This window comes from Macrosteles quadrilineatus, unplaced genomic scaffold (assembly GCF_028750875.1).
Source record: "Macrosteles quadrilineatus isolate MER2022 unplaced genomic scaffold, UCM_ALF_1.0 Scaffold_249__1_contigs__length_141745, whole genome shotgun sequence".
NCBI classification, from domain to species: Eukaryota; Metazoa; Arthropoda; class Insecta; order Hemiptera; family Cicadellidae; genus Macrosteles; species Macrosteles quadrilineatus.
The window spans coordinates 55905-70096 of NW_026542842.1; the positions used below are offsets into that span (position 1 = coordinate 55905).

The 14192-nt window shown below is 33.3% G+C and overlaps 1 protein-coding gene across 1 annotated transcript in view; it reads left to right on the top strand.

Moving 5' to 3' along the window:
* LOC128982401 (mucin-2-like) overlaps positions 1 to 12847 on the top strand; it is a 29427-nt gene extending 16580 nt beyond the window's left edge. Inside the window, exon 2 of the mRNA XM_054401359.1 lies at positions 10116 to 12847. Coding sequence (XP_054257334.1) covers positions 10128 to 11759 — 1632 coding nt within the window. The 5' untranslated portion in view covers positions 10116 to 10127 and the 3' untranslated portion in view covers positions 11760 to 12847. The remainder of the gene's footprint in view (positions 1 to 10115) is intronic.
* Positions 12848 to 14192: the final 1345 nt, after the last annotated feature.

Here is a 14192-nt window from a genome sequence, read left to right on the forward strand (position 1 = left end):
ATAGTCACCACCAGGCTCACCAAGGGGTGTCACGTGATAAAGAGTGGATTATCACCATATAAATACTAGTGTTTGACCAGGTGAGACCTCACTGTGGTCAGTTACAGCCTCTAACTATGCTAGACACCACTATAGTCACCACCAGGCTCACCAAGGGGTGTCACGTGATAAAGAGTGGCTTATCACCATATAAATACTAGTGTTTGACCAGGTGAGACCTCACTGTGGTCAGTTACAGCCTCTAACTATGCTAGACACCACTATAGTCACCACCAGGCTCACCAAGGGGTGTCACGTGATAAAGAGTGGCTTATCACCATATAAATACTAGTGTTTGACCAGGTGAGACCTCACTGTGGTCAGTTACAGCCTCTAACTATGCTAGACACCACTATAGTCACCACCAGGCTCACCAAGGGATGTCACGTGATAAAGAGTGGCTTATCACCATATAAATACTAGTGTTTGACCAGGTGAGACCTCACTGTGGTCAGTTACAGCCTCTAACTATGCTAGACACCACTATAGTCACCACCAGTCTCACCAAGGGGTGTCACGTGATAAAGAGTGGCTTATCACCATATAAATACTAGTGTTTGACCAGGTGAGACCTCACTGTGGTCAGTTACAGCCTCTAACTATGCTAGACACCACTATAGTCACCACCAGGCTCACCAAGGGGTGTCACGTGATAAAGAGTGGCTTATCACCATATAAATACTAGTGTTTGACCAGGTGAGACCTCACTGTGGTCAGTTACAGCCTCTAACTATGCTAGACACCACTATAGTCACCACCAGTCTCACCAAGGGGTGTCACGTGATAAAGAGTGGCTTATTACCATATAAATACTAGTGTTTGACCAGGTGAGACCTCACTGTGGTCAGTTACAGCCTCTAACTATGCTAGACACCACTATAGTCACCACCAGGCTCACCAAGGGGTGTCACGTGATAAAGAGTGGATTATCGCCATATAAATACTAGTGTTTGACCAGGTGAGACCTCACTGTGGTCAGTTACAGCCTCTAACTATGCTAGACACCACTATAGTCACCACCAGTCTCACCAAGGGGTGTCACGTGATAAAGAGTGGCTTATCACCATATAAATACTAGTGTTTGACCAGGTGAGACCTCACTGTGGTCAGTTACAGCCTCTAACTATGCTAGACACCACTATAGTCACCACCAGGCTCACCAAGGGGTGTCACGTGATAAAGAGTGGCTTATCACCATATAAATACTAGTGTTTGACCGAGCGAGTATGAGTAGTTGAGTGTGAGCCGGCGTTCTGAGTGTAGGCAAGCTCTTGGATATACGATCGGATTTTTGGTTACACCCTGTAAGTTTTCAAGTTATTAAGAAAAATCTTAATTTAACATGCAACTCTAATGAAAAATCTATTGAAATTGAAAAGCTTTTTTTAAGAGAAAAGTATGTACCAAGAATTTTTTTCTTGCTACATTTTATTTCTAATCTAACATATTCACCCATATAATTGTATTATTACATTAATTTAACTTAAGTTGTTGATGTTTTATTTTTTTTAAGGTGAAATAATGAATTTTTTATTTCTGTTTATTTATTTGGATTTAATATATATTACTGATTGGGTAGAATGCTGTTTGTCCAAATACAGTGTGATTTTTTGCGACAGATTTACATAGATTCGCCTATTAGGTCTGATGATGATTGGAGTGTCCAATCGAAATCGATTCCCACTTGCCATCTTTTATGTATATTTACTCTCTTGTGAGTTAACATTATAATCGTAAGGCAAATAAATGTAACAACATAACTGCTTGCAATATTAATTCAAGTAAACAGAGTATATTATATTTATTGTTAGTGGGAGATTTTACTGTTTTATAAAAGATACTGACGTTGTTGAGGGGTTTGAGCTGTGTTCCTTTAATTTCCTTGACGACAACTATTTTAGCAGTTTTATAAAGTTTAAAATTTAATTTCAAATTGAATCACTCACCAAATAAATAATTTGATTAACCGTACAATGTTTATGTTATGCTGTTTCAAATCGTGTTTTAGAAATCAGAAAGAAACAGGTGTTACCGAAAGTAATTGCTATGATTTGCATGTGTTGATTATAAATTTATTTAGGGTGTTTTTTCGTCATAGGCAACCCAAGTTTAATACTGATAGATAATTTTTAAGGACAAAACTAGCTAATAATTTAGAGGACATAGTCCTACAACCACAGCAAGCCTACCTAGACTTACACGATCATGTCACATTTGGTATCTCTGTTTTCTTTACTTCATTGCCGATCAGCTGATATGCATTGTTAGCTACTATGAAGTCTTGTTGGGAACTTATTGTGAATAAAACCCTACAAGTGTTTTCGCAAGTTCAAACAGTATGTAGCTTATAGTAAAACATTAAAAGTAAATCATTGGTTTAATTGCAAGAAATTTTAGAATTTATGTTTCCAGGTGTGATTCCTGTACAAAATAAATCAACTATTTATGGACTTATTAAATATTGATTACGTATTAAATTTTACCACGTCGAGTTTCAGAATTTATTAATTCACTGTAACATATGAAGGAAACAATGCAACAATGTATATCAGCTGTTCGGCAATCAAGTAAATGATACAGGGCTGCCAACTTATAAACTTCTTTTGTTCTTACAGTCTGTTGGCAATTGAAATTTTGGTTGCTTAAAAAACCCTGTATAATGTGTTCATAGATGATTATCGAACATAGGTTGGTACTATTTTTTGCTTAATATAATCACTAACCCCGTATAGACAACAACTACTTTCACGTTTTTACCCAATTATTAAACTATAAAAGGCATTTTATATCGGGACGTTTAATGTATTATACTCAAATGTAAATGTTAACTAGATAGAGCCTTAAAAGGTAGTTAGGGCTACACTTTCAATAATGTGTTATATACATAGGAACGTGTTGATGCAGATAAACTAGCCATGATGCTTATCTTTTGGAGAACGACAACTTGATCTCATAGGTTGTTGCTTTTGGTTTGTTTACATACATGATTTTTTTTCTTTTTTTCAATAACAACAATTAAATTAAGTTAATGAATAGCTCTACAGGACGTTGGTTCTACGCTTCGTTGTAGTAAAAATATCTTTCTGTGATTAATTAAATACAAATTAATTATAAAAACAAAGTATTATAATTGTTCAGTATCAGTGTATTTGTTAACTGAATAATAATATATGTTAGGATTTGATAATCTGATTTAGATTAGATTCCAAATATTTTCTACATTGATTCTCCGATCATAAATAAGTATAGTTTCCCTAACATTCACATTCCAATTTATAACAAAGATTTAACTTAACTTTAATTTTTTTAAGACTGGTAGAAAATATTAGACAGTGAATCAGTCTTGTTTTTCAGGTACGGAAATTCAGCTAAAATCATACTTTTAGACAACAAATTTCATATATGAATCTATCTAAGTTGCATAAGCTTTAATTGAACTAAACTTAGGTTAAATCTTAAACTAAATCATTAATTTAAAAAAAACAAAGTTCAAAATATAGTGAAGTTCTCGGCCTTTAATTGAATTCACCCCTAGGATTCAGCTCTGTATAGAGTTAATTTTTATCTGTATAAAGACATGTTGTGTTTTATCTATACACATTTCTTGTTGTTATCAATTTGACTCAGGTACACATAGATACCTTTAGACCACTAAAGCTTTTATTAGTGGACCTTTAGTCTGTTGTTCCAATTCTGGTGACTGATAGTGCAAATTTTAATTTCTTTAATTTTTATAGATACGAAAAAGCTCGTAAAAAACTGTTCATGGTTGTATCTTACAGTGTATACAATTAAATCAGCTAAATTTAATATACACATTGAGTTACTTACCAGCTGTACGTGCAACTCCAACATTTTCTTAGAGATCTTCACAGATCAATTTTTGAGGGAAGAACTCAGATGTTGTATGTAATCCTAAAAATTAATTCCCTTGGCCTGTGTTTGAGTATGCAACATTTTTTTTTAGTATCTTATAAAACCGTCTTACAAATAATACTCACGCACATAATAAAAGTAATTCTCAGCATTATTAAACGTAAACATCTTTGGATTAGGTAATTAAAAATAGCGTTTGTAAAATGTTATCTGGCTTTCGTGAAATTTTTGTATGATTTTAAACAAAAAAGATTGACATGGTAACTTTAAAATACTTCTGCAGACCAAGTGAACTTCCAATTTTAGGATTGGGATTTTAATAAAATATTTCCTAAAACTTGCCAGATTCATTCCATATTTAAATAACTTTAGATTTAACGAGTACTTAGGTTTGTTGCAACAGGGGAGGAAAAGTGTGATATAAAACATTAATAGTAGAGTATTTTTCATCAATTTTTTTAGCAAGACTGAACCTTTTGAAATTGGAATCTTCTTTGCCACATTATATTCCCGCTAAAAGAATTCCATTGCACATGGTATTTTTAACTTGGTTAGACTACAATAAATAACCGTGTGTACAGGCTTATCAGTAGGCCTAAATACTTCTCGTATCAATGAAATGGAACAATGTTTTCAAACGAAACTTGCTCGTTTAGCTATATTATTGTGTTATTCATGGACAAATCAATGTAGAATTTATGATTTACAATCGTGTAAAACTATTGTAAATAGTTTAAAAAAATATTCGTCTCCCAAACTAATGAAATTAACTTTCACGCGATTAATGTGTTTTTAGTTTGGATCACAAATCGGTTAGTAAAATCTATTTTATGAGAACCAGATGAAAATTTAAATCATACATACGTGAAAATTAATTATTAACTGGCTCAAAACTCTACACTGTGTTCCCCCAGGACAAAAAGTTCTTTACGTACGTTAATTTCGCTGAGAGTAATAATATTAATCAGTTATATATTATTATGAAATATTTAAACTTAAACTCAAGTTTGGTAAATGCTGTGACTTAAATGGGGATTTGAAGTGTATTATACAACAGAAAAGCTATGCGTTTATAGGTTATAACGTCAGGGTGTTTATATCGTTGTCATTCAGTTTTTCAGCAACGAATAACAAAATTACGCTTTTATTTTACACTCTTTTGGTGTGCCAGATCTTTTAGAACACTTGTCACAATATTTGCAATAAATATGAAAATGTTAAGTAAATATCTTGCATTTAAAACGAAAAATTTCATATTTTCTTTTAATTTAGCAATTTGAAATTTTTATAACAGCTGTTGATATTCATTTTTTTTTTTTGTGGATGGTAAAATTACTTTGGTTATGAGATAAAAATTAGTGATGAACGTGAAAGCGATTATTCTGATTGTAGCAAGTAGGTAACACAAAACACCCCTAAAACACACATTCGAGCACGTGGGTAGAACACAAAACAATTATTTTTGGAATTATTTCTCATTTAATTAAAACTGAAATATGACTGTAATTAATACAGATCCTCTCTCCCGATTTTCTAAATTTTCAAATCCGCCAATGGCGTGCAACAATAATGGTGTCTCAGCTGATAGCAGGAACTTTGCCATTATCCAATACCGACCCCAGCCGTAGCCGTGAGACAGCAGACAACAGACAACGCACAGTTTAGTCATATGTCTTCAGCACTTTGGACAACAGTTGTCTGAGTCAGTGTTGCCAATCAGTGTTGCCAAACGGTATTTTCCGGGGATTTCGGCGGGTATTTTGATTTTACAGGTATTTTGGGGGATTTAATCTAAAGGTTACATATTTGTATTCCTCGTAATTTCTAAATTCGAATCATATTTTGAAAAATTGAAGAGTAAAATTAAACACTATTATATTGTTGCAAAATTATTTTAGCTTTACAACCTATGTAAAATAATCACACGGGTTTCTGTGATTAAAGTCAACAACATTACTAAAAACTGATTCAGTTATGTTATAATTATTCAAATATCTCAAACAACGGTTTAAGAACCTCGATTTCACGACAAATCTAAACGACGATATCCATCTGTAAAAACCATAGAAAGTCTCGAAAATTGAAAATTTCAAACAAACCTTGCCAAAAAATACAGTAATAAGATATTTGTTCAATTGACATCTAGAATACGTCTACGTGTTGAGCTCTCCGTCTTCATTATGTACGTACATTGCGTGTTTCTAGTATTCTCATGTTTGTTTACGCAACTTAAACGGACAGGAGTCAAATATCAACATTCCTCTAGAGCAAGACTTTCTATGTCCACGAAAGTGTTAACACTAAACCTCTGTGAGTCCGCTGGAAATCTGTTGATTCCAATCGCCAATAATTTCTCAAACTGTTTTTTTAATTAAAATAATGTTTAAGTTTTTGTTATAACTTATAGAAAATTGGGATGATGTGTAAAAATGCTAGTTGGAACAATCTAAAGTTACAACATACCATTTTAATCTAGGAAAATGTGTATGAATATACGTAAAATCTAAAATATCAAAACAACGTCGAAAAGGATTAATTTGGATGAAATCTCGCAACGTGTTTTTAAATGTATTTTCATAGAGGTGGAAACCCTTTCATCTGGCCAAAAAGTGATTGAATACATTTAATTACGTCATAGCGAGTTTCAGTGTCAACAGAAAACTAACCATTGACATTTTTTGCACATTGTTGCCGTTTATAGCGTTGAGGAAATGTTTCCATGTCTTGCCCTGAACAACTGTTCACTTTTGGAGGAACACATTGATGTCGTGTTGGCTTTGATTAAATGTTATATCCAACCTCAAAACCTCAATCAAATTTAATCTGTCTCATTTTTGACTTGGGAAGTTTTCAACAATCCCTCAAGTGGCAATGGGAATTCCCCGGACGAGTGACGGACCTTCATTTCAATGTAATCCGTGTTATTTTCAAAAGATAACGACAACTTATCGGAGCGACGAGACATCTCAGTTGATAAGACGTTTGCGTGACTTATCAGTACGAGGGGACGAGGGTGTAGGGTTTGGACGGTGTCCCATTGAAACAGAAAGCACACGAAAGCATTTTTGTATCAAACTAGGTCGCTAACTTGGTAGGAAGCTTTCCTTGCTCATGAGAATCACGTATGGAAATCTTGGGACAGGAAAAAATCGGTTGAACAACAGTTTCGTCTATATAAAATTTGTCCCAGATGATCGGTATGGATATGAAATCATGAATTTAATTGAGAGCGATGATGCTGCCGAGCTCATCAGATCCCAGTACAGGACATAATGAAAGTCGATAACAATTCCAAAACTAAATTAGGCTAACAAGTCCAAACTACAGTAGTACTTCAGTACTGGCACCCTCATTCAAGCATTCTTAGTTATATTATAGACCTCTGTTCAACTCATTTCAATAATTGTTTCTGTTCAATTTAGTCTTTTTTGCCAACGATATGCAAAAAAAATATTTATTTTTATTTAAATAATTATTTGTTTATTTTGTTATCTAGTCCGTGAAGTGGTGAGCAAAGAAGACTCTCACCACACAGCAGATGGACAGTCTTTGTGAGAATTTTTTTCCCTTTGTACATTTGTTCTTTGTTCTTAATAAAGGTGCTTACTTTTCAGTAGGTAAGAATAATTGTCCTATAGTAAGTTTGGTATTGAATAGGGGGAATGCCATACATTTAAACATTATGATTACATATTTTAAGGAGATTTGGAGCTTCAATTTAAATTTAATCTGAACTTTAAGTTATTTCAATTCAAATTTGAATTCAGTTTCATCCTAGGTAAATGATTTATAGTGTAAAGTTTATAAAGGCAGAGTTTGGACTACATATCCTATTCTGGAGAAGCATTGTACTGTGTTGACAGAGTGAAGTTTGTCCAGTAGGTCACTTCCATGACCTTTGGTTGGTTGTTATCAGCTATCTGATTTATTTGCAAGTCTTTGCTTTGTCATGAATCTCTTGCTTTAGCAGTTATTTGAACTTACTGATAAGACTGGAATAATGACAAATCATTGTAGACTTGTACGAGACATTTAGTTTAATGGTAAACTAATTGGTTCTAGAGCACAAGTGGAATGTCCCAATTTATTATTACGCTTCCCATGATTATGTTTTTACCGTTCAAAACGTCAATGATTAGTTTTAGTAATAAATCTGTATTCTCAAAAACAATAGAAAATTAATAAGGACATTTTATTTTATTTTACTACATGATTACCACATAAACATAACATTTTATTATTTTCAAACCCTTTCCAAACACAAAATATGTTTTCTAAACACAAGTTATTTTACCTATAAAATATTTTAATGTATTTTACAAGTGTGGTTGGATTTGTGATTTTTCAATATACCTCCTAGTCAATTAACTATTAAAAGGGCTAAGCAAACTTGTGAGAAGTGAAACAAATATTTGAAATGTCAAATGATGGTCTTTTAGAAGATTAACACATATTTAAATTTGCAAAAATACACGCAAATGTGTCGGATGTATTGCATTAATCCAGTTTTACAAAAATCTATAATTTAACTGTCAATTTCATCTCTTAAACACTAAGTTTTGACAATCTACTTTGACAGTGACTTTAAATTCTATAAGTTAAAAGATTTTAAATGTAGATGATTCAACTATTCAGGTACATTATTTCACAATTTCCCTACATGTGCAACAAAAAAATACAAAGAATATATTGGGAATAATAACAACTTCAAAGGTTTTATTTAACAATGGACAATCTAATTATGGCTTCCTCTCACTCTTCCAGAAGTATACAGGGGGACCCAGAACTTCCTGGCAAACACATCATAACAAAAACACTTAGTTATCTGTCAATCCACCTTTATGGGAATTTTCCAAAATTCTGATGTAGGTAATAAAATTGATTCAGAAATATGAACATTAGATATTTATAAACAAATCAATTTCTGTAGGTGTATTTTTTTAGGCATATAGCATTTTTATGTTTGTAAGGGCAGGCCTGCTGTTTGTGGGTCAGAGAGATATTTGTCTCCCCTCCCCATTCCTTGCGGGAGAAATTTTCTTATCCTTACGCTCCTAACAAACCTAAATCCGCTTGTGCCAAAAGGTTGGTATGTGAAAAAAGTGATCAAAACCTGGTCTTTTCACCATATACCATTTTGTTAGAAAGCACCATTAATTGGTATTCTAATAAAAAATGGTATCTGGATACAGAATCGAACCAGAAACCTCCAGACATTGAGACATTGAGAAGTATTTTAGGCGAATGCTTCAGATTTGTCTAAAATATCTGATATTGAAAAAGAATGATTCAGCCTTTTGGACACAAATCCACTTGCCATTTAATAACAGATTTTGTTGTTGTCCCTGCTTCATATTCTAGGATGCTAGTTTTTAGCTCGGAACTGTTTTACACATTTCTTCAAACTAGTCCTAGAGGGTTGCAGCATTATCACAAAGATGAAATCCATAGGAGATTGATGGGATTCGATCTTGGGACCTCGGGCTAAAAGCCCCGTGCTCTATCACTAGACAGCTCGTCCCCATTTAATGACAGTAACCTGATATTCCTCAAAAGTATAGATGTGTTCATGATTTTTTACTGTTATCTTTCAATACGCTTTGTAAAGAAAACATTTTCCCCACTCCCAAAACACCAAAATAAAACACTTTTCCCTGTTTTAACAATATCAACAGTAATCAGCTGAGTCACAGACATCATAAATCGGGGAGAAAAAACCAGATTAACTGAGCACATAGCTCAATGTTTGGCATTGCTAAAGTCTACAAAAATGTTGCTGCCATTTAAGCGTGGTCAGCAGAAATCTGTATTGTATTGTCAGCAAAGACTTTAACAGAAAAACAGGTATTCCATCAATACTGCAGCAGACCATCAAATTAGCTCTCCTATATGTACATACCATGTCCGTTATTTCCTATTGTTGTACAGTATTCAAGCAATGACAGTATTGTCTATTTAGATTGCAATTGACTCATATTTCTTCATCTGACATCTAACAAAGGTTTTAAATGTTTAACTATTAAATTTAAAAGCTGAAATTTGTGATGAGCAATTGAACTAGGTATGATTATCCTGTAAAACTATAAAAAACATTGAGAAAAATTATCAATAAAAGTAAATGATGAAAATGTTGTGGAAACACTATCAAAATTCTCAAGATATTCTCTACTAGCTTAGTAACAAAGTTGAACATTTTTCAGATTGACACAAAGATGATAGGAGTGCTGCTGATCATGTTGTTGGCAGGTGTGAGTCGACCACTGGATGCCAACCCTCTGCATCGTCCTGCAGAGACAAATTTGCCAACACATTTATCTCTCATAGAAGACATTTTGGGGAAAAGAAATCGTGTTATACGAGAGGTAAATGATACAGAACCAGATAATGTCTCAGAATATCCCAGTTCATCCTCAGAACAAACATTTAGCGACACTACAGAATCCTATACTCAGACTTCTGAATCTTCTGAACCATGGCCTGAATCTCAGTTTTCTAAGGATACTAAAATCTCTAAAGAAACAACAACTCAGTCTATTGATTATCCCACGGAACAAGTAACTTTTCCTCAGATGTCATCAGGTGGAGGGGATGTAGAGTCAACAGAAAATACGCCTGAAGTATCACCTTCATCATTTAACCATTCACTACCTCCTTCAGATTCACAAAATACAGAATTGTCATCTCAAGTACCTCCAATGTCTTCTGAAGAACCTCAAATATCAAAAGGAATGTCACCTGAGCTTCCTCTAATAACTTCCACAGAGTCTCTCCCTTCCCAGGAATATACATCTGAACTCCCTGTTATGTCAACTGAGGAATCTCACTCATCCTCAGAATCTCCATCTGAACTTCCCATAGCATCTCCCAAAGTGTCATCTGAGCTTTCACAAGAAATTTCCACAACAATACCAGAGTCATCTTTAAATAATCAACTCTTAGGAGATTCTAACAAATCCGCAGAGGCTTCATCTGAAGCTCCACAATCTTCATTGGAACACATTTCAGGAGAATCAGAAGCATCGACTGAAAAAAATTCTTTTTACAATTCCTCACCAGAATATTCATCTGAAGAAAGCCAAACTGAAGTTCCTTACTCGTCTACAGAAGAAACTGTAAATCAAACATATTATCCAGAGATTTCATCAGAAGATCAAAGAACAGTAACAGAGACTACAACTGAGTCTAGTTCTTTTGAAGATCAATCGGTGCAACCCTCAACTGAACAATCCACTTTTCCACCTGAAATATCAACTGACTTTTCTCAAACTTCAGAGGACCCACTTACAGCAGAGAGTTTTGTTTCATCCAGTGGTTTGCCAACAATACCAACACCAACAACGCTGAATATCTCATTATCAACAATTTTCAGTTCATCAGAGAGTGCATCAACTGAAATTTTGTCTACAACAGAAATACCAGATAAAATTACCCTCTCAACGTCATCCTCAATTTCTACAACTGAACCTGCCTCAACTGAGAAAACTGAAACTTCACAACCATCCGTCGCCGAACAAGAAAATGTTGCTGCTCAATTATCAACTACTGAGGTAGCAAATACTCAGACTGAAACAGAAACACCACTTTTCACCCCTACAATAGAGCCTGAGAGTACGACACCGATATTTTCCTCATCAAAAGAACCTTTTACCGAACATCATTCAACTCCCTCGACTCTACCATCAACGACATCGGCCTTCACTGTCGGGTCTGTTCAATCTTCTCAGTCTATGTCTAGTCAAGATTTCACAACTCCTGCAAGTTCTGCGGGTTCTATCAGTAGGCTAAATGTTATCATTTTAACAACCCTACTCTTAGTAATAACCAGTACTGCATTTAAAAGATAGTTTAAAATGAGTTGTTTTGAAATGAGGTAAGCAATCAGGACAAAAAGGGTATTCAGAATTACTATTGTATCGTATTAGTTGAAGATCATCACATAAAATAACAGTTTTTGTATAGTTTTATTCATGTCAACATTTTAAATTACCTGCTGCTTTAAACAAAACCTAAGTAAATTAAATGTTCATACATGTTATTAACTGGGTGTTACTTTGTTCTCAGAAGAGAATAAATATTTGAATGAGATCTGATATGAAATATTAACCTTGTAGGTAGAACTTTTCTTATTAATTTATAAAAATTGTCCAACTTAACAATTGTGGTAACATAACACATGTCATAACACAAATCAAACATTTAGTAGAGTTATAGATGTTATAAGTATAAATAACCAGGTACAAAAATAAAATGATCTTATGACTGAATTAACATGTTTATTTAATTTTGTTTCTTTTGGTGAGTTTGCTTATATGACATCTATTAGACAATTACTTAATATTTTACATCATATATTTGTAATATAAAATTAAAGACTATTGACGTTTTGTTGTGTTAAAAATAAACCTTCTGAGCTAAACGTAATAGTTTTATGACAGTTTATATTCCTACAATTTTAATAAATCATCATTATGGAAGCAAATAGATTTGACTTCTAAAATGTATAAATAAAATTATGCACTATTTTTTTATGCCCAAGTTAAACTATATATAAAAATGTACAATGTCAGCCCAATACATTTAATGGGTGTTAGTTAGTATTATAACAAAGATTATTTGGTGTATTTCCCAGTGGCAAGAACTAGAATATTTATTATTGAACTGTTTTTACCTCAGCCTTTAACATCTTTCTGCAAGAACAAAGGCTAAGGTAACAACAGTTCAATAATAAATAAGTATTATAACAATAATAACGAAATGAGAATGTATAAATTATAAACAGACATAGTTTCCATTGCACATTTTGGTCTTGTATTTGGAATGATAAATAGTGTCATTCCTCATGTTTTTCACTTTTGTATTATAACAAGGCTGGATCATTAGTAGTATTAGTGAATGTTTTTATTTATTGATATGTTAATTGTGTATATGTATATAGACTTTAATAAAGTATTTTTTTAATCAGTGTTCATTGACTTTCCTATAGAACAAAATTACAAATTAGTTATCAATTTAAATAACAATAATTTACTATTTTGCTACATTTATTTTACTATTTTACTATATACTACTACATAAAAAAAAGTTTATATTGGCTTGACCACACACTGGTCATAGAAAATCCTGGATATTCTACTTAATAGAAAATTATCTAGACTTAGATTTTATAAAGACATATTCATTCACATAACTTCAAATAATTATACAGGGTGGCTGAAAAGTAACTTGCTTCCTGTAACTTTTGAACCTTATGAGATATTTGAAATCGGTTTGCGGCAACCTTCTTAGAAATGAGCGGCTACAATTTATTATGGTTGATTTTGAACATTTTGCCCTTCAGCAAGGGTAGGAGGTAGCTCAAAATTTTCAAATGGCAAGTATAGTCGAGTTTGGTATCATTTTACAGTTCTTGAAAAAACTAAGCAATTGACATGAAGAAAACCAAAATCGGACCAGTGATAACAAAAGGGCGCCCTAAAATGTATCAAATCAAAATAACCATGAGGGTGGCTGAAAATCAACTTGCACCCCCTTAACTTCTTAACTATTTGAGATGTTTGAAATGGGTTTGCGGCAACCTGTTTAGATATGAAGGGCTAGAAGAATGATGATTAATTTTGAAAATTTTGCCTTTAGCAGTGGTGGTGGGAGGTACCGGTAGTTCAAAATGTTCAAATAGGAAGTACAGTATGGTCGAGTTTGGTATCATTTTACTGGTCTTGGCAAAACTAAACAATTAACATAAGGAAAATAGAAATACCTTTTTTTTCTTAATAATGTTTAATTGCCGTTTTTTGTTTATTTGCTGTTTATTTGTTAGTTGCCACTTTTTTTAAATCATCAATAAAACAAATGATTTAACACAATAATTTCCAATACATAGTTTACCAAAGTGCATAAATGATAATTAATTGTTTGTCCGCAGTAAAAATATTTTTACTTGTATACAATACAGTTTAGACACTAAAGAGGTGAAAATAAATATGGAGGTAAGAAAAAATCTATACTCTACTGGTTGTTTCTTAACCAAATTTGTCCTTGTTTACGATCGATGATCTTATATTATTTATTTTATACTCCTCAAATATTAAAATTTTGGATATTATGACTCGGATAAAAAGTTACTGAAGCTAGTGGGGAAGTTTAAAGGGTGAGTAATTAGGTCAAAGGGAAGTGGTGCAGAGTTTGGGCAAATCCCAGGTAGACGAAGGAACAGGAGACAGCTTTTAGCTTGTGGCTATAAAGCCTAACTACACTTTGGGTATCACATCAATTCTTAC